This window comes from Mastacembelus armatus, chromosome 14 (genome assembly GCF_900324485.2).
Source record: "Mastacembelus armatus chromosome 14, fMasArm1.2, whole genome shotgun sequence".
Taxonomy (NCBI): Eukaryota; Metazoa; Chordata; class Actinopteri; order Synbranchiformes; family Mastacembelidae; genus Mastacembelus; species Mastacembelus armatus.
The window spans coordinates 21,139,257-21,160,851 of NC_046646.1; the positions used below are offsets into that span (position 1 = coordinate 21,139,257).

At 38.8% G+C, this 21,595-nt stretch overlaps 2 protein-coding genes across 5 annotated transcripts in view; both read left to right on the plus strand.

The window, feature by feature from the left end:
* The first annotated feature begins 417 nt into the window (after nucleotides 1-417).
* Nucleotides 418-6,623, plus strand: LOC113142590 (leukocyte cell-derived chemotaxin-2). Its single transcript, XM_026327630.1, has 5 exons — nucleotides 418-440; nucleotides 3,433-3,747; nucleotides 3,999-4,089; nucleotides 4,493-4,638; nucleotides 6,457-6,623. Exons 2-5 carry the CDS (start codon nucleotides 3,651-3,653, stop codon nucleotides 6,621-6,623), a joined length of 501 nt encoding a protein of 166 aa, XP_026183415.1. The 5' UTR covers nucleotides 418-440; nucleotides 3,433-3,650.
* A 1,639-nt stretch (nucleotides 6,624-8,262) lies between these two features.
* sh3pxd2b (SH3 and PX domains 2B) overlaps nucleotides 8,263-21,595 on the plus strand; it is a 32,250-nt gene continuing 18,917 nt past the window's right edge. Inside the window, exons 1-3 of one of the 4 annotated variants that reach the window (XM_026328069.1) lie at nucleotides 8,263-8,736; nucleotides 11,755-11,835; nucleotides 19,921-19,996. In XM_026328069.1, the coding sequence (XP_026183854.1) occupies nucleotides 8,665-8,736; nucleotides 11,755-11,835; nucleotides 19,921-19,996 (229 nt within the window). In that variant the 5' untranslated portion in view covers nucleotides 8,263-8,664. Of the gene's footprint in view, nucleotides 8,737-11,754; nucleotides 11,836-12,981; nucleotides 13,042-19,920; nucleotides 19,997-21,433; nucleotides 21,484-21,595 lie in introns of those variants that run through there. The other 3 variants (XM_026328070.1, XM_026328071.1, XM_026328072.1) reach the window with 3 other exon arrangements.

Here is a 21,595-nt window from a genome sequence, read left to right on the forward strand (position 1 = left end):
GTAAATGGGTGTGTTTTCGAAAGGCCAATATAAATATTGACAGCGGGGGAACGTCCTGTGGTCCAGGCTTCCACAGCAGGATGGTTTTCCAACAGTCTCTGCTTTGTGCTTCTACTCACTGCTCCTGCAGGCACACTGCAGCTTCTCTATAAGGCCTGGTAAGTATAGTTCCATTTTCTCTCACTAGCACTGATAAGTCAAGAATAGGTATTTAATTTGCCTCTTACTGGCCTGGGCTTTGACAAGTGGGACTGGTTTGTACAGCAGTCATAGTGCAAGAATACACTTCAGCTCATCTGATTGTTAGGGTGTATTTTTTTATGAGAAATCACCTTAATGAAAATATTATACCTGACTTGATGTTTTCTATTGTTATTGTGCAGATTTTTAGACAAGAATGCTGTTCAGGGTCTGTGTCATTGCAGTTTTGCTGATATGCTGTAAGTACTTTACAGATATTACTACAAAAATGTTTATAAAAAAGTTTTATCAGTCATCATAACATTTAAAGTAGGCCTACTACATACAATACATGGGGGTATCTGGTTTACTGTGTCCAGTGGCCCACATAAACACATGTATAAAAGATGATCTCTACTCACAGCCACATAGTATATTGTTGTAAATGTAGGCACACTCACATGCACACACAGCAATTTGCCAGTCAGTAGTGTACACTAACAAGACTGCTATTATAGGAACAATAAACATTGCATAAATATCTGCCTGCTCCTGGATATTACTCTGAATTGAGCCCCATTATGAGACTATAAATTCCTGTAAACACAAACCCTGGGGGGGTTGAGGCCAGTTGCTGGACTTACTGTGTGTTGGTGCGAGTGGATGAGACATTTGAACCATGATTGAATGCTTAATGTAACATTGCACACACAGACTCTAAAGGTTGCTGTTGAATGACATGAATATGAGATAGCCTTGTTATTACTGTGATAACATGATTCTTGCAGTCAAGTCTCACTCTGCAGTTGCATTAGAGGCACCTAGTAATATTGTCTGTTTACATTCATCTCTTTTTGAGTGTCCCTGTTTTTATTATTTTAAATGATAACTCTATTCATGTGCATGTGTAGAGTCCTGCCACACCCTGAAATCCAAAAGAATAGTATAAGAAGACACAACCCTGAACAACAGAGGGAGAAGATTTTCTTCTAACTCAAAGAATGGTCAAATCCACACCATTTTCTATAACTTTGTCTAAATAAACTTAGAATAATACTTTAAATCAGTGTGCAAGGTAAGGCCTCTGCAATGTTTTCTTACAGTAGTCTGGATACATCAAACACATGTAAAAGAGTAGCAACTCAAATCAGTAGGACTGACAATGATAATTATGCAAATAGCAAAATTTTGCTATGGCTCACCCCTGTGACAAACTAATTACGTACCGTATGAAACTTAATAGTACTGTGTATTACCCAGCAGGCTATACACACAATATCATAAAAATATCTCATGTGATTATGATTGTGTTTACAGATAATCAGCACAGTGGAGAGACAGAGAAAGGGATTTTATTTGTCTTAGGTAGAGAAAAGTGACAGCTGGTTTGAACTCAGGAGATATGCCTCAAAATGCCCTCACAACCACACCAAACACTCTAGCACCCATATAGCCAAACCCTGCCAAGCACCCAGAACATTACATTTACTGCATCTTAACAGCCACACAATCATGTATCACCTTGACACCCTGGCATCATCATAATGTAGCAGGCAGTGAGCGACTCTTTACCAGCAAAGCCATACATATGTACATTTTTGCCAAATTAGTTCCCCTTTTTTAACTTTAACACACATGCTGAGTAAAATCGGTTTCCCATGCTACAGCCAGCTATCCTGCCTGACTGGCTCCTAGTCATTAAGGGTTTCTAGTGATAAGCAGCTTCTTTCAATCATTTAGCCCAGCGTGTGTCCCTGTGCCAAGGCAGCATGATTGAAATATTTTCTATGCCTCAGAGGTTAATAGAGTTAATGAAGATCAAAGACACATGTCAGGGCAGGATAAGTAGTGTGCTGTCAGAATTAAAGGACACTATGAATAGCTGAAGTATGACTCTGTCTGTGAAAATGGACCAGTGACTTAGTTCTTCTGTGTACTGTCTTGTACCCAGATTGTGAGTTAGGTCATACCTACAGATTTTTTGTAAAGTACCATGAAAATGTTGATAAGTAACCATGTAATTCTGCCTATTTCTCAGACAGCATGTCTACAATATGTGCTTTTTATCTTTTTTTTGTTAGACGTATAAAATACATTATATATATATATATATATTACGTTATTATAAATATTATATATATTACGTATATATATTACTGATCGTAAATATGGTCAGATTGGGCCACTTTCTAGGGAAAACCTGGTCAGAGGGACAGCATCCTTCCATCCCACTTTGCCTCAAATCATTGAAAAAGCTGTTGCTAACCAGCTGTGTGACGACTTATACAGGAATGAACTATTTAAAGATTTTTAATCAGGATTTAGAGGGTATTATAGTCATCTCTGTACTTGTCCTGCTAGACCTTAGTGTTGCATTTGACACTATCGACCACAGCATCTTATTACAGAGACGGGAGCCTTAGACCTTGAAGCTATTTCTGCATCTCAAAATGATGCAGAAAAACTAGTTCATGCATTTGTTACCTCAAGACTAGATTACTGTAACTCATTATCAGGATGTCCCAGTATCTCCATTAAAAGCCTCCAGCTAATCCAGAATGCTGCAGCCAGAGTCCTGACAGGAACTAGCAGGAGAGATCATATTTCTTCTATATTGGCTTCTCTTCATTGGCTAAAATCCTTCTCTTCACATACAAATCCCTTCATAATCAAGCTCCTTCATACCTTAAAGACCTCATAGTTCCATATTATCCCAATAGACCACTTCGCTCTCAGAGTGCAGGTCTATTTGTGGTTCTCAGAGTTTCCAAAAGCACAATGGGAGGCAGAGCCTTTAGCTATCAAGCTCCTCTCCTGTGGAACCAGCTCCCAGTCTGGGTTCAGGAGGCAGACACCCTCTATACTTTCAAGGCTAAACCTAAAACCTTAATTTTTTCCAAAGATTATAGTTGGATTTTCCAAAGATTATAGAGGCTATAGTCAGGTGACACTGAACCATCCCTTAGTTATGCTGCTACAGGCCTAGACTGCCTGAGGATTCTCCATTGGTGCACTGAGCTTTTGTTTTTGTCTTTTGACTTTGTTTTTTGTTTTTTTGGCCTTGAGATGATTGTTTTGTGATTTGGCACTATGCAAATATAATGTGTCATCTCAGCAGCAAGAAAAATCGAAGTGAGAAAATTCTGAATTCAAATTAAACCAAGAAAGTTGTTTAAAGGCACATTCTCATTTTTATCCTCGGTTCTTAAGTTTCCTAATTTTAACTCTCACTGCCTTTCTTCTCTCCTTAAGATATCCTGTTAAGTTTTGCTTTAGATCATGAAAAGGGGAAAGGTGAAGAATTTCAAAGACCTGACAAGAAAGCTAACAGCAACATCAAGGGGATTAGAAATTATACCACCGCACATGACAGGAGACCTAAGGAAGACTTTAGAAATCCAAGGAAGAAGATCAAGACAGGAAGTAAGAGAATTTCATTAGGACCTAGCAGTGACATTAGCTGCACCAGGATGGGGGGCATCTGCCAACTAAACAGATACATCTGCCAGGGCCGATACCTGGAAGACAAGTGTTCAGGTGCTAAGACGCGGCAGTGTTGTATGCCAGGTATAGTGACACAGCTATATATGAAGTGTAAATACATACACATACCTGCACTTATCGTATTTAAATATGACACAAATGCTAACTCCAGGTGAGACCAGCACATAGACTATTTCTTTCACACACGGTGCTTCCTTTGCCAAGTAGAACTGCAAAGTGTGTGTATATATGTTTATTTTTATGCTTGGAGTGCAGTGCAGTCCTGGAAGAAATAGACTTTTAAAATATTAACATTGTTTGACCTTTCTCTGTAGTTGGAGCCTGGAGTGTCTTTTGTGCTGGTCACAACAACAACAGAGTACGGGCATGTGATGTACATGGCTGTGGAGCTTTCAACTCCAAACGGTGAGCTGACTTTTATGCCTCAGAAATGTACTGATGCTGCAACACATGAGGGCTTAAGAGTCCAGATTAGATGAGAAGCAGCATTTCTTGTGTTGCATATGTTCCAATATGGTTCACTATGTGGCTTCTGTGTGATCAAATTAGTTCTGAGGTACATATGACAACTACTTTGCATCTCAGAGAACATGGATCATAAATGTTTAAGTTTAGTAATTGTTTATTTTCACAACACAGCACACATTTAACAGCAAAACCCAGGATTTACGCTAAATGAAGACAAAAAAAAAAGTCAGTCCAGCTGAGTTCAGAATTTCATCAGAATTTCTGAGGGGAAATTTTTGTGAAATGTGACAAATGGCTGTGTAATTTCAATTTAATCATTACAATCTCACACCTCTTACAGAGGAAATGGCCTCCATAGAGCAGTGGACCTGGTGTGTGATGACTATGGTATTGTCAACGCTCCATTCTCAGGCTCTCTGGCAGGTCCAGTGAGTTATAAAGACCCTGCTGGGACTCAGTATGATGGGGTCAAGCTCCTCAATGATGGTAAGGAGGACATGATTTTAATACAGTACTTCAAAGTGAGTGCAGCAATGGAAAGAAATGTCAGAAGATTATTGGTTATTTTTAAAAAAAAGATAGTGTCCACTCTGCTTATTCTTACTTATGATAACTATGATAAATCAACAAGACAAAGCAGCTGTATAAGGCTGCAATGTTCATTGTGAAGAACAACAGTGTTAGATAAACCATGATGGTGCTAGATGAAAAGGCAGAGGCACCATAAAAATTCCCATGAATGTCTACAACAAATTGCATAGTAATCCATCTGAGACACTTTACTGAACCACAAGAAAAGAAAAAGTCAGGGGATCATCAAAGGCAGTAGGGTTTATCTCTGGGATGTATGCATGTCTATAATTTTATAAGGCTGTGTGAATCCATACAGTAGGGCTCTGGTATTTCACTGAAAAGTGGAACGTTTGATCTGCTGGTGGTGCTAGAGAAAAGGCAGGAAATAACCAAAATTATTAAGCGTGATTCTCATTGAACCATGGGTATCTGTATCAATTTACATGGCAGTGCAATGCTTGTGGTATTTCACTTGGGAACAAAGTCTAGAGGTGTAGAGCACCCAGCTGACTGACTGACATTGCCATCCCCAGCAATCTTCTCTGTCTTTTTGGAAAATGTGATCTAGAAGCAACGTTGTTTTTTGCTATAGAAAATAACAAAAACAAAAAAGAAAGCAGGTTTTATTAAACCACTGCAATCTTATACTGCTACTTCAGCAGATTAATGGCTACGACAAAGGCAATGGTGGATGTACTGGGTGGGGATGAAGAGAAAGAGGGATTTCGAGGGATTAGTCAAGGTGCTGGGTCCTTGTTGCCTCTAATACCACCTATCACAGGTGGTTTATGAGTAATGACTCTCACTGTGGGACATCATTACAGAACAAAACAGTGCATTAGTTTTTCTGTGTGTGTGTGTGTGTGTGTGTGTGTGTGTGTGTGTGTGTGTGTGTGTGTGTTGATGGAGCTACCCAGAAGAATGCACACATGCCATAGCAACATACAACACATTAGTGTCTGTATGTGCACCTGTATGGGTGAGTGTATTTTTTTTAGAGGAACCTGAGTTAAGACACTGGAGTGATGAGTAAACATCATTAGCCCTCACTCTGCCTCTACCCCATTATCAGAAGAACACATGTACTGTCAGCTCCTTTCATCTCCCAGTAAAGCACAGACATGATTAGACATCACAGAGACACATTACCTCACCATGATACCCCCATTAATGCTGAGACACTGATCATTAGAAACTTGTATAGAAGTTAATGATGGTGTTGAGCTTGTTGTAGACTAACCTACTTTTGGATTGTTTGTTTCTAAGTTGGCAACATCCTTGTTTTAGTCTGCAACATGATCAAAGGAAGATGCTAAGACAGTTCTTTTTTTTTTTTTTTTTTTTTTATAAGTGAGCAATTAAATGACGATTATCTCCAAATTTTATATTTGCCTAAGAGCATTTTCATCGCCATGGACGTGCTGTGCATTTGTACAAACTGAATACAGCACATCAAGTGGGCTTTCTAACTTTTAAGTAGCTGATCCCCAGGGTGAGGGGAAAGGTAAACTCTTTTCTTCTCTCCCATGAACACAGTGATTTTTTTTTTATTGATCAGTCATTGACTTCTTCACCTGTGGTTTAGAAGTAGCTTTCTCCTCAGATGTTTTTTCAGCTTTACTGCACACACTCACAGTGATTGGAGTTGGAGAAATGCAAAAAAAAAAAAAACAGAAGGTAACAGGGCATTAATGTCCTTGAAACTATATTTTTTGTTTCGGATTAATCCAGTGCACTGTGTGAGGATCTTCAACCTTCGTCCTTACCGTTACATCGGCCCAGTGAATCAAGGAGAAGCCTTAGGATATCTATTGCCACTGCAGGAACGCTTCTCTGGCATCACCTCACATTTGGAGCTGCAAATGTGTGACGGCACAGACCCTTCACCTTTCATATAACTTCTGAATCTTTGCCTTTATGCCCTTTCATATGACCTTTTCTTTAAATCACCTTTGAAATCCTTTTTTGATGACTGGGACACCCTGTGTTAGTTCTACCTTCTCTATGGGATGAAAATGAGCACGGTTACATTTTTATACCACATTTATTATCCGGTCTTTGATGCAACAGACCATTTCTTGCTCTTGTAAAGCCTATTTCATCATCATCATTACAATTAGCCTACTTAATGTCTTTTGTGAAGTTAACTGGAACAGTGTCACATTTCTAATAATTATATCTCTTACATAGCTGTGTTTCTTTCTTATTTAAAAGCTTCCATTTTTCAGCACTGAATCATATAGTTCTTGTGACATAATTGCTTTATATTTGAATGATGTAATCAATTCTGGGTTTCATTTCTGCTTTTCTTTAAAAGGGTTTTACTTCCTATAATCCAGCTGTAAATAAATGCAGAATGTGACAAGTTTAAACTGGTAACTTGTTCATCAGTCAAAAAAAAAAAAAAAATCCCTAATACTTTATTTTCTGTTCTACTACAAAAATGCTGCCTCCTGTTATTTTCTCTTTAATGCAGCTGTTTTATATTAATACCCTTCAATTATAAAAAAAGGGCTGTGCTTCTGCAGAAAAGCAAGAACTGCCACATTTACAGTATTGATGTAATGAGTATAATACACCATAAGATGGAGCTATTTTGCAACTAAATTGTCAGCAAAGTTTCAAAATGGGTAATTATTCTGAAAATATGAGAAATTTAAAAAAGTAATTGACAATTTTTTGTTTTGTTTTCATAAAATAATTACACCAAACAGCAAACTAAAGCATAGCTCTCTGTGATACTTATGAACCACTTATACCAAACAGACATTTACTGCTGCCAGTGGGTCAAGCTTGATATTCCTCTCTTTTTTTCACAGTATCTTTATATATTTTTATTTACATTTAGTACTGTTGGCTTTTTTTAATCTGCCATCTGTTATCAGAGAATCTCTGGTGGTGTTCACAAAGGTTTGTAATAGGAAAATAGCCATAATGTCCATTATATAGCCAGTCCAATTACCATTAAAGGTTTGATGTAGTTTAAAACATGTATAGCTGTCCTGTTGTTGTTTTCCATAGACTCTTCTAACCATTTGGACAAAAAATATTTCCATGGAGAGTTTTATCATCCATTGGTAAGTGTTTCTGAACTATCTCTTGTGTTTTCCCAAACATAATTTTTTACAGAAACCGATGGTGATCTTTGTGACCCTATTGAACAGTTAGAAGTAACACTACCACATGTGGTAAACAGTTGGGTTAAACCTGCAAATTTAACCAAACTAATCTTAAAACGTAATTGTAGGGGGAAAACATTGAAGCAGTATAATCTATTATATAAATGAAGTAGAAATAAAATCAAGCTTTATAGTTTTATGTTAATATTAACATATTTAACAGGATATATTTAATAGCAGATATCCACCAGATATTTAAAAGGATAATAGAGTTGATCCTTAACATAGAGCTGTGGTTGTTTGATAAAACAGATTGTAAACCACAAAACCAATAATAATCATGTTAGGCTGCAATTTTAGATGCACAATGACAATATCAGGTAATAAGAGTTCAAACATTTAAGCAGATGTGCTCGTCTTAAATTCTCTCTACAGTATATAACCAAATATTGTTCAGCTCTGTTTTTTCCTAGGGGGCTGGTCTTTGAAACATTGGAGCGTCCCAGTTGCTCAAATGGGAGTTGGTGATCTGGGATAGGCTGGGAGTTGGTCGGAGCCGGCCCCAGGACGGACAAGGCAGAAAACGGGGAAAGAAGAACCGACTATTAACTTCAGGCGTGTGATCAGCGTTGGACAGGAAATTTGACGTCGGCAGCTTTAGGGAAAACAGCGTTTGTTGCGTTCAAAGGTCCCGGATCGGAAGGTGCGGATGACAAAGAAGCGTCGCCGAGCAAACTTTCTCAACCGGGTTTGATCGCTCGTTAAACCCAAGAGGGAAATCCGTTTTTCTTGTTGAACGTAGAGACGTACAGGGGACATCATGCCACGCCGTACCGTGCAAGAAGTAACAGTGCAAGACGTCCAGAAGCGGAGAAATCCCAATAAACACTACGTAAGCCCCTTTTGATTTTCAACAGCTGCAGTTTGCTGCTTGGGTTTAGAAACAGATCAGCGGTGTTTTGCAGTTAATTCTCGTTTTGCTGCTGGGAAAGTAAAAACAAAGAGAGTGTCAAATTACAGCCTGGCGAAATGGACACAGTCTTTCACAGCACAGGATTTTTTAAAGCCTTAGGTCATGTTGCTCTCTCGGGTAATTATTTTATTATGAAGACCGGTAGATTTGACATGTTTAAAGTTACCTCTCCATGTTGGTCCTGGGTGGTTTTGCAGCTGACGTTTTTCTCTGTGTTGAATCAGAAAGTAGAAAATAGTGTTTGCTCTGTCTGTTCTTTGTTTGGGTCTGAGATTTGACCAACAGCTTCTGTCTTAGAGGAATTAAGGTCTGTGTCGTTTTTGCATTCAAGTGGATCTTGTTTATGTGACCTATGACCCTGCTCAGCGTACATTTCTTTAAGTCAGTGTATATATATATATATACCACAATACCTATACTCATATATATGTATTTATGAGTATAGGTATTGTGGTATAGAAGAGGAAGATATACAGATGTGTATCATATATAGAAGAAGTTATTACCAGAGTCTACAACCATTTTCTTTCAGCACTGGTCTGTGTCTGCTGCCACGTGTGTGCCATCGCATCACATAGAGGAAGGTCCCAAAAAACATCTGAGAAAGCAAATTAGTCCCAGTCTACAAACCATCCAAACTAAAAGTGAGCATCCTGGATTTGTCACAACTTAGAGTCTCAACTTATAAACATACCTGCAGGCACTGATAACCAGGAAGTCTAAATAGCAGAGTTCCTAAGGTCATCACCGTGAACACAAGGGGATGTTAGAATGGGGGATGGTCCTAAATATTACCATATGTCAGGCAGCTTTTGTGTTTTATGACTTCAAGTTTTGCAGTGTGGGTATTTGGTTCTCATGTTCTCCCTGTGCTTGTGTGGGTTTTCTCCAGGTACTCTGGTTTCCTCCCACAGTCCAAAAGCATGTATGTCAGGTTGATTGGTGACTCTAAATTGCCCATAGGAGTGAGTGTGAGTGTGTGAGGTTGTTTGTCTCTATGTGGCCCTGTGATGGACTGGGGACCTGTACAGGGTGGACCCCTGCCTTTCACCCAAAGAGAGCTGGGATAGACTCCAGCAGATCCCTGAGACCCTAATTAGCAATAGCAGGTATAGATGATGGATGGATGGTATTTGGTTCTCATTTATGGCACTTTAAATCATTTATTTTGACCAGAAATGCCAACTGTTTTGCTAACTAACCTTGTCTGTAAGAGACATCATGATGAAACTGTGATCATCTAATTAATAGTATCTCTGTTGGTGTACAATATGTCCGCCAGTTTGGGTATTTTTATTACCGTAGTCACGTTGGCGTATGCAGGGAAGGAGAAAAGTAGGTAGGGAAGAAGAATGTGTGGATGTTTTTTCAGTAACCATTCCCCAATAAGATGCAAAGCTTGTGTGGGAGACAAGAATGTCAAAAAGACAAAGAGGGACTCTTTCACAGCTATGTAACTCATAAACAATGGAGCTTCTTGTCTGGCTGATACATGTGGGTGATTAATATGTCCACAAAAGTGCATAGAGCCAGTTTAAAGTAATGTACATGACATCACATGCTTTAGAGGGCCAACAGTCAGAGCTCTTTCCAAGGCCTTAGCAGGTGTTTGTGTTTGTTCCATGTACATGGTGTACGCTTACGTGTGTGTATTTTATGTGCCCATATGCATATGTTAGTTGGCATCCACCTATGTGTGGAAATAATGGCTGGGCGGTAGGACCAATAAACTATGTACCACTGTGAGTGTCGGTGAAAAAGGACACAGAGTTCCGGAGGACCTGTGTCTTCTCCATCTGTCTGTTTGTTCTCTGCTGCTGCCCATGTTGTTTTGTGCCTTTCTGTGCACACACTGGCACCTTAAACCGTCCAGAACCCTGAGGTGCTGTTAAGAGTACAAAAAGCTGCTTAAAGCTCATTGGCTCATTTGAGTTGAACCCATCCCCTGGTGCTGTAGTTTAGAAAGCTTATTTGTCTTTACAAACACTAGCATGGAAAAATACACATATTTAACATACTATATAAAAGTAATAGTTTTTAGTAAATAGTAGTTGGTCACAGACACTCTGTGCTTTAATTGGTATACATTTTCACAAACATACACTGTATTTGGAATAAATCTATAATATTTTTCAGATATAACACTTTTTATTTTATGGAGACATTTCCTGTAGTAGTGGGGGCATCCAGGTCCATATCGGACTTGGGTGCCCTGAGAGAGATAGTGAGGCCAGCGACGGTCTGGGAGTGAGCCCAGTGGTGTTCAGCCAGACACAGTTAACCACCAGGGAGTTTCCAATCACCTCCCTGCCTGTCCCTTCTTAGTCCTCAGGGAAGAAAATGAAATACTGTGTTTGTTGCCTCCAGACTCCAATGCTTAGCCTAGATGCCTTTGGTTAGATGCTGGTGAAATTTGAAGTTGCACAAGATGCACGAGAAGTTAATTTCTAACTGTGCCACAGCTGATAGCAAAGAAATGTAACGATAATCTCTGAATTCTCATAATGTTGAGGTATTTTGCATACTTAAAAATGTGATGGTATATGTATTAAACATGTAATATTTGAGATTATGACCTTATTTTTCCCTGCTGCTTTCTTTGTGGCAACACATGCTACAATTTTGGAAAGGCATCGTAGTCAGCGCTGCTGCCCCCATACGTAATAATGACTTTGTCTTCGGCAGGAAGTGATGTAACTGGACTGGGAAGTGAAATAAACCAGATATCCTTGTTGCCTGCACAGCAGTGACTTCTGTGGGTAGCTTTTCCTCACTCCATCCTCTCAGGAGCCACAATCCAGCCAATCACAAGCATGAGTCAAGAGTAATTCCCCAGGGCACTTGGATTATGAAGTGTTTGACAGTAATGTTGTTTATATATATATATATATTTTGTTAGTTCAGATGTTCCACTAATTTTTGTCTTTGTTTTTCCAGGTTTACATCATCAAAGTGTCCTGGAGCGATGGCAGCACAGAAATCATTTACAGACGCTACAGCAAGTTCTTTGACCTGCAGGTTAGTGTGATAGCGTGTGTTTGTGTTATTGTGTCTTTTGTATGTGATTTTCCTTTTGTTCTGTAGACTTGTGTGTGGTTGCATGTTTTAGAGGGCCAGAAGTATAACAAGTTGAAACCTTTCCACCAACAAAGACTAGCATAGGTCAGCAAGGGAGCAGACGTACTATCTCTCTCTCTCTCTCTCTCTCTCTTTCTCTCTACAGCACTATGCCCCTGTACTTGTAGCCATGTGCTCCCTGCCCCAACCATGTGACATTAGCAATTATATTGTGCGAGAGGAATCGGAAAATGTCCCAATGAAGTCAACAGAGGACAGTAATGATAGTGACGACTGCACTGATGACCACAGAAATGTCTGAATCATTCTCAAGCATCATGCTGGCAGTGGGTTTTGCACAAGGAGGGAATCTCATTAGTATCCTAGTTTCTCTTCCTCATTTTGAAAGTAATGGATCTGGGCCCTGGCCACATCTGAGCTTAGAATGCATTTGCTCCAGGAAACCAAAAAAGGCAACTGCTCTTAATGAGCTTGCATGCTGTCAACCCTAATTGGATTAAATTCCTTTTAATTGATTAGAATACAAACTATAATGCTCCACTAAGATTTTTTGAGACTTCAAATGTAATATCAACTAGACGAATGTGAACTATTTCAGTATTAATTACATTATCAGGGTTTAAGCCTATAAAGCTGCCAAAGGTCTTGCCCATATCACATGTATAATTAGCTTTTAATTGTATCACCTTTCTGTTGCTTAGACATTGCCCTAGGAAAAAGTGCATGTACAGCTATGAACAGTAATCTTAGTAGTGTAATGAAGGGTGACTAGGTGAAAACATCAAGGGCTGCTGTCTGTACAGGTCTAAACTAATCTGCAGCAACATTTAAAGGACTTAATAAGCAAATCACCATCCCATTTTCTCATAAATTATTAGGCTATGGTCTATATAGCTCTAAATAATAAAGTTGCAATTTCTGATCATCTGAAATCAGTATTACATTCAATCACTAATCACTTGTCACTGATATATTCAATGTGTAATGGCACTAAATTAGATGCAAATATATGAGTTATTTTCAATGGGGGCTTTCCCAACTGATATTTGCGACAGCTATGGCGTACAGCTGCTTCCTGCTTGACAGCCTGTGGGTGAGCTTTTAGTAGTGAGTGTGATGAAGGTAAAACCAGTTGGTAGAATTACGGTATGTATCTTATCTTATCTCTGTTTAGGCTTGAGGTTAACTTATTAAATGCCACCTTGAGGCTTTGGTATTTCTTAGTGGTAGATTGGAATGCTCAAAATCTCATCTGATATCAGGATTATACATGTTCTGTACTGTATACTAGTGTTCCCCGTAGAATGTGATGGGATGTGATGTTTGGAAGATTATTTAATCATTTTGACCTCTTACACTTTGGCAGTAAAGACAAATCATTCAGTGGTTTGACATGGTTTGACGTCCTTAGGTGTCATCAGGTTCCTGGGCAGGACAGTGATAAAGACCTGCGTCATACAGGTTCACACCTTATCATTTCGTTCTTTGTCATTTCCTTTTGCTTTACTCATCTTGTCCTGCTTTTTTCCTCCCTGTGCTCTGGTCATCTATGCTGTTGTCTTGTTGTTCTGGAAGGCCTGATGTGAAAAAGCATTACACATGTCTGTGGTCCTTCCGCACCCTGAGAGAAAGACGGGAAGTGTTATTCATCACGTCCCATCAACACAGCTGACATAAGCAGCTGATGCTTTAGTTCAACTAAGGAAATGTGTACTTTTTGTGTGGTCAGTAACCACAGGATGTTTATTCACCAAGTCTGTTTGCAGTATGATATTCATCCATCCATTTTCTACACTCGCTTATTCCTAACCAGGGTCACGGGGATCTGCTGGAGTCTATCCCAGCTCTCTCTGCGTGAAAGGCAGGGGTCCACCCTGGACAGGTCCCCGGTCCATCACAGGGCCACATAGAGACAAACAACCTCACACACTCACACTCACTCCTATGGGCAATTTAGAGTCACCAATCAACCTGACATACATGCTTTTGGACTGTGGGAGGAAACCAGAGGACCTGGAGAAAACCCACACAAGCACAGGGAGAACATGCAAACTCCACACAGGGTTGTGAACCCACGACTTTCTTGCTGTGAGGCGACAGTGCTAACCACTGAGCCAACATGTATGGTATTCAGTTAAGGGATTTTTCTGTTCTTCTAAACCTGTTTAGTTATTATTTCAGTCTAAACATACATGTTTTATATTCTGAAGATATATATATCATATGAGTTATGTTTCTTAGAGAATTAGAAAATAAATCAAGACAGTGCTTCTGATGGCAAGAGGAAAAACACAGTCACTAGATAATGTTAATATTTCACCTTTGTATAAGTAGATCTGTTCCAGTAACTCACCTAATTATGATTCTTCTGCCTGATTAAAGTTTTTACCTGTTAATGGAAGTGATGCAAATGGTCTAGAATTAAGTCCATCACATCGAACAACTTGAAACAGGTCTGGCATCATGGTTCAAACACCTCTGTAATTACAGATGTCTCGCATGGCTGACACCATTCACTTCCTGTGAATGTTTGATCAAGAGCCAGGTGTTCTTCTCACTCAAGATATTTCTACTACTTCAGTGCAACACCCAAACCAGTCTCTACGTACCCGCCTCCCATAAATAGCATGAGGGAGTTTATTATAATTACCACAGTAGCCATTACTGCATTCTGCCTCCATGGTGGAGCAGACTTGTTGCTAGCACTTATACATAAACGTATATAAAGCAAAGTATGTGTTTCATCATGCAAGCGGTTGAATCCCGAATGACACACATATACAGACTAAACTGTTGAGATGGAAAGTGCAGAGATTTTTTGCCATGGAATCATTGTAGACTATTTTGTCATGTCACTAGGAACAGTTTCCATGCTGCACCCACATGTCTATTCAGTTTCACGAGCTTAGTCTTCCAGCAATGATAGTCCCCTTGGATGCAGGGTATCATTTTATTTTAAAGCTACAGAAAGAAAATAAACAAAGAATGCTACTTATTTATTTATAGTTGGATATCACATATTTTCCTTTTACAGTAAACAAGTAAAACTTTTTAAAGGGGGTGGGGGGGTAGGTTATTTTGACACCATTCACAATAAGCATTTCACAAAACAGCAACATGTGTGCATATACTTCTTGTGCACATTGACTTCGGTCATTTTCAGTCTAAAATGTACTTTAGGTATCCTTAAGCTGTAGTGTTCTTGGAGCAATAGCACAAAGCATGTTTTTACATGGAAGGTCAGAATAAAAATTGGTATATTCTATTCATCATAGTTAAGTCAAACACATTGAAGATGCTTAATGCAAAAGTTGATTGTGTTGACTGCTGCAGATGGAAGTGGTTTCTGAGCAGTATTACCCTCTGGTTCATAATCCACTTGCTGTCTTGAGAGGGACTGGCCGTCGTGATTTGTTTGTTAGTTAGGGTTAGTCATGTTTCAGCTAATGGTGGTGCAATTGGAAATGATTACTTTATGATTTTCTCAATTGCATTTTCATCAGTGTTTCAGAATAGATGGTCCTGAAATTGAGGAATCAGGGACCGGCCACTTGCTTTGCTGAAGTGTACTTGAGAAACTCTGTCCTACAGTTACACCTTTGGGTGCTGTTTAAAAGCTGACCCTCTGCTGTGACCTTTCTGGAAGGGGAGATATGAAAAGAAGATGTCTCCACAGGGACTGACTGAAAGTAAGACATTAAAATTTATGTAGACTGAACATATTCAGCACCATGTGTTGCCAAAATCATCCCTTGGTGTTTGCTACTGTATATACTGACATTAGTGTTTAGAATTTAGCAACTTGGTCAAGGTCGAAAACTCTTATTTACAAAATATGTTGTTTACTTATCCATCCATTCATTTATCTGTCCGTTCATTATATATTTACATGTTTTTCCTGTGGTGTTTATGTTTCTGAGTTATTCATTCTCAATTCTAGTGTAGAAGGGAAGGTAGTAATTGAAAGTGTGAAAGCATTAGGTTATTTTGGTATCATACTTTGCACAGCTGTTACTTATTTTCTGTCCTACAGAAGGCTGTCTGGCATATAGCCATTAGTGAAGTTAACCTACTACTTAATTTTCAGAATTACTGCATTTGATAATAAACACTTGGCATCCGTGTGCAGTAATGTATTACATTGTTAGCATTGTGAAAACACAGATGATGCTCTCATTATTTTGTAAGAAGACTAACTTAAGGTCTGCCCAGCCCAAATGTGGGGTGTTGTGTATGACCTCATACATAAATACACATTGAGTGAGTGAAAGAATGAGAGGACTACTGAGATAGGCATGTCGTAAAGAGAGCAGTCGTTGTTCTTGGAGCATTTCATCCGCTCATTCACGTCTGGTGCTTCTCAGACGTTGTTTGCTGGGCCTTTGTTTGAAGGTTAAAGCCGATACGCTCAAGAGAGAAGTCCCTGAATCTTCAAGAATTTGTAAAATGATAAACAGCGTTAAAGGTTCATACCATCATGGGTAGAGTAATAGACTTGTAATGTGACCTGATAATAATTGAAGCGCTTGTTCGTCTGCCTTCCATTCTTTTACCAGGTCTGTTGTTCTAAATGTAGTCTGATAGATATATGTAGATATATGTCAGTTTTTGTAACTATTAGGGGTAAAATCAGCATTGACGCAGTTAAGATACTGTGTGCTGTGTATGCATTGTCAACAGCTGGTATTCGAGTATTCACTTATTATTCCTGGCAGATTAAAGCTTTGCTGGGTGTTGCCTTTATTTGTGGGGAATCTAAATAACTTCCAAGCAAGCATGGTCTAGAGGAATATATTTCCTCATAAGGCTTTGGTGAGTCCAGGATTAATGGTACTTCCTCTGTTATGAAAAAAAAAAAAAATCCATTATGGGTTAGCATTTGAATTCTGCATCAGTTTCTAATGTTTTTATATATTCTGACAAATACAGAGAAGAAGTAACAAATGTAGACATGCACTATGCATGTCTACATTTATTACGCTCAAGTTTCTGCTAAGCTATTGCTTTTGTCATCGTGCTGTGAAGTCCACACATTATTTTGGGTATGTCATTATACAGTCTATAGAGCACCAATATGCCATTCATTTCTTTCTAACTGGAAAAAAACACAGGAGGAGATCGTTTCAAATAACATACTTCATGATAGCTTTGGAAAGTCATGTAGAGTTTGACTGCCGTGGATCATATATTTTGATGAAACATCTTTACTCTCTTCAGATGCCTTTTCTTGTTTGAGCAACTCTGATTACAGAGCAGATACAAGTCTTGGAGTAGACACAGAGACTGGGTGTGTCTGTGCTCACTGGGAGACACATGGGAACAATTACAGAGTGTGGGGTACACTCTTCTCTGTCTCTCTCTCCTGCTATCTGTGTGTCTGCCTTTCCTTTTGTTTATACTGTTTCCCTTAAGGTAGCAGTGTGTCAGTGGGGAGGCATCTCGCTCTTGCACAGCCAGACGACTCTGAGTTTATTGCACTTTTCCCCCTCTTTGTAGACCAAGAGAGTTCATGGCTCACCTTTCCTCTGCCCTCTTTTTTTTCATTGTTTTGTGTTTAGCAGGGGAAATTGTGGCTTTAACTTTTATGATGCTGAGCTTTAGCAGTCAGAGCCAATGAGACGTCTTTTTAATTCAGCCTTATCTGACACTGCTATTGATGTCTGGAAGCTGATCTTTGGCCGTATAGCAGACAGTCTGAAACATGTCCAATCATAAATGTATTTTCATAAACAGATACAAGCAACAGTTATGATTTGTAGGCAAAACTCTTGTTAAAATCATTGGGTTTAATTTTTTCCCTTATATTTAAAATTTTCTAACACCAAAGCTCATTTCTGTATGAAACCTAAGAATGTTAATAGACTATTTGTTTTGGGATTATACAGTTATCTCTGTTGGATAGATCACACTGGACTGTTTGCTACTGTTCTGTCAGGTCAAAAAGTTAACAAAGACCCTCTGAGGTGGGAGAATAGTTTTAGTCAAAAACATCTATAACAAATTAGATGTAAGCTCCCAAAGTCGATGTCTTTTTTTTTTTTGGTGAGCATTGTTGGAGATTTGTTGGCCTTCTGCTGAGACTAGTGCAGCTCATTAGAGGGTTTAAAGATTGGGATAAAATAAGCTTAATGAACTTCATTTGTATGTGGAATGAGGCGAATGAAGCTATGAGCAAGAGCTAATGAAGAAATAAAGTGAAGACAGTGTCTATATCTTCTGAGGTGTGTGTAGACATTTATTTACCTGTAGAGCATATGCTGTCTTTAGGGCCTGAATATATCACATTTCTGACTCATGCTCTCCCATCCAGATGTCTGTAACCACCCAGGGGCTGTTAGTCCTTTCAAACTGTGGTCAAATAATAACCGACCATATTGCCACTCTGGCTGTTTGGTTGCTTGTTGTAAGTGTCGAGCACTGTTACCTATCCTCCTTTTGCATACCCAAATTAAACTAGCTCTTGTACTTACATTTTAAGGGTTATATTGATGAGCTTGGTATCATTGGAAAGGAAACACTTTCTAGTTTATCGTGCCTTTCCAAAGATTTTTGGTAATACATCTGGAAACATATCTTTCTATAGGTCAGGCCCACAGGTGTGTTGTTGATGTTGCCACTCATTGTTTGATAACATCAGCAGCTCCTTGGCACCTGAGAAGATTGATACAGTCCATTAAAAGTATTAGACAGTTCTGATTAGCACACCTCATACTACACCAGCCCCTCTCCCAGTCTTGCTGTGTTAATTTTAGCTCAATCTGTCTTATTGTTTCTTTTAAATTTGCCAGAGACGATGTTGTGACACCTTGACCTGACTTCATTTTTATTGCTCAGAAGCTTGGCGTAATTCATTACAGCAATTTACCAAAACCCCAGTGAACCTCAGTGACTAATCACAGCCCTTTCTGGAAATTCTAAGTAAAAATCCAGTTAACAATCCCCATCATTGATGCACATCATGTGAAATGTGTAAAATTAGATTAGAATAGGTGGGTCAGAGTTGGATTTATCTATCTCTAAGACTGACAAATTATTAATACATACCTGATCTAAAGTCAGATATACCACGGCACAAACTCTAGGATTACATTCCTGTTTCAACATTTGTGCTGCATATTCTAGATATTGGTCTTTCATGCCACCCAAGTTTAATCAGTTCATCCATGGTTTAGATATTTGGTGAACCAGTTTGTTTTGACCCTCAAATACCTCAGTGCGACCTTCATAGATAAAGCAGTTTATCACGTATCTTTAAACGGAACATGGTCAGAAGTGGTTTAAATTCATGACATGCTAGTTTCATGGCCCAGCTCAAACTCTTTGGAAAGTGAAGGTCTTATTTTAATGTTTGTTTAAGTATTAGATTGTCTTTTCTAAGTGCAATATCAAAGACACATCCAAACCCCTGTATGTAAAACATGCAACCGAGTCAAGTATTTTTATTTTAACCTTTAGTCTGTTGGTTAGATGTTTTATGTGGGTCTTCCTCAAGCACCATGCAAGGATTCACAGATACACACACACACATGCACAAATATTCATATATATGCAAACAGCTGTGTCCAAACAGAGATTTCACTCAGTGTCATGGACAAAATAATAGAACATTGCCTGTAGCTGTGACACAGGGAGAGAGTCAAGCCAAAACACTGACTCTTAACACAGAATAAGTTTTAAGAAGAAAGAATGATCAAGATATTTAAGGAACCACTACTCTGTGGCCTTTGATAACTAAAGAAACAGAAATTTTCCACTATCTCAGTGGTGCCTTGCCGCTAACAGCCCCTTAGCTACAGCTGCATATGAATCAGAGGGAAAAACCATTCCATCTGTTCAGTACATTTCTAATCAGTGACAGGCCTCCCTTTATTGGCCGAATTCCTAGCAGAAACTGCTGATTTCTAAAAATGTGAAGCCATCCTCTCCAGCTTAAACTGTTCAGTGAAGTGAAGTGCATGTCAGTGTGTATGTATGAAGGTAAATACTTTGTATGCTAATAAATTTTAATTCAATATGGGGTTTCAGATGGAACTGCTGGATAAATTCCCAGTGGAGGGAGGCCAGAAAGATCCTAAGCGCAGGATCATTCCTTTCCTACCAGGTAAGAGTTAAACACACACCATCCCCCCACACACACGTATATAAGTACTGCATTCATACAAATATGGAGTGTGTGTAATAATAATAATGGTAATTACTACTACTATTAGTATTATTATTAGTAGTAGTACTAATATTATTATTAGAACTAGCACTTCTTAAGCCTGCAGTATCTTAAGACATTTTGAATGGTAAACAAAATGATAGCTCTAAAAAACTGGCAGTGAAGAGGATTGTTAGTTGGAGCCCTACTAATTCCATTTGATTTCTTCATCAGAAACACTTGCACACACGGGGTTAAAATGTGGACAACTATGCCTCATTGGGCTCACTGGCTGTGGAGGAACATTTTTTGGGGGGTTTGCGTAGTACACACATGAAACTAAGTACTATTATATGAGGCAGCCATAATCGGTCATTACCTCACTGTTCTGTAAACAAGCAAGAATATCTATTCTTCATTTACACTTTAGCAAATTCAGCTAATCTTTTAGCCTGTGGTCCATATACATGGTGTTGGACATTAAATATAGATCAGGGTTAGTAAATATTTACATTCTTTTAGTAAAGAAAAATAAATGTTGCTGTGCATAAAATTAATCATGAAGATGTCTTTTGGCTTAGCTGAACCTTTCCTCTGGCTGAATCATCGTGTGTGAAACAGAAATGGATAAAATAAAAATTTATTTTTTTCTATTTCTATTACTTTCCTACAAGTCCAATAGGCAATGGAGTTTGTTTATAGTAAGGATTTTTGTTGGGCTTGACTAAATTTTGAAATATTTTGAAATTTAGAACCTACTTAAAGTAAATCTTTATGAGTTTGGAGGAAAGCTTCACCCAAAAACCCCCACCCATATCTGCCCTGCCAGTCATGTAATGGGTGGGCTTTAGGGTTTGTCATGTCCTTGATGATCTGGAACTCATTGAGAGAACATACACACAAAACACTCACACACTCTCAAAATGTTTAATGAACTCTGAAAAAGAGGGAAGGGACATAGTTAAACATTGTGTGTCATACATCCCTTTGCTATTTTCCCTTGTACAACAGGATATTGTAAAGATAATAAAATGCATCCTCGTTTGCTTCCTTCCTGTTATTACTTATTAATCTTAAGATTAAGATTTTCTCTAACCTTTTCATCCTTTAGTTTCTCTCTCGCTGTCTGTAGAGCAAGCCAACATTTGTCTGACTTGCAGAAGAATTTTCCAAATGTATTTATTTATTTTTTTGCAACAGCAAACCTGCTTGTCTGCATGTATGTACAGTGTAAAATCTCTGCTTTGTTTTTGGCCAACTATACATACCAAACCTGTGAATCTTAACTATTTTTCTCATACCAAAGATTCAGACTTGTCATTTTAAAATTGGATGGTTCCCTGTGATGGACTGGTGACCTGTCCAGGGTGTACCCCTGCCTTTCACCCAAAGAGAGCTGGGATAGGCTCCAGCAGGTCCCTGTGACCCTGGTTAGGAATAAGCAGGTATATATGATGGATGGATGGATGGACATTAGATGATATATGTAAAAGTATCTATTGCGTATGCCAAGTACAATTTTGGGGAGATGAATAACTCACATTCCCAAGTGGGTCC

What these genes read in the sequence shown, in the direction of transcription:
- LOC113142590 (XM_026327630.1), top strand. Translation starts at nt 3,651, where the DNA reads ATGGGGGGCATCTGCCAACTAAACAGATACATCTGCCAGGGCCGATAC. An exon ending in GCGGCAGTGTTGTATGCCAG is followed by an intron (nt 3,748 to 3,998) that starts GTATAGTGACAC and finishes CTTTCTCTGTAG; the next exon opens with TTGGAGCCTGGAGTGTCTTT. An exon ending in GGAGCTTTCAACTCCAAACG is followed by an intron (nt 4,090 to 4,492) that starts GTGAGCTGACTT and finishes CACCTCTTACAG; the next exon opens with AGGAAATGGCCTCCATAGAG.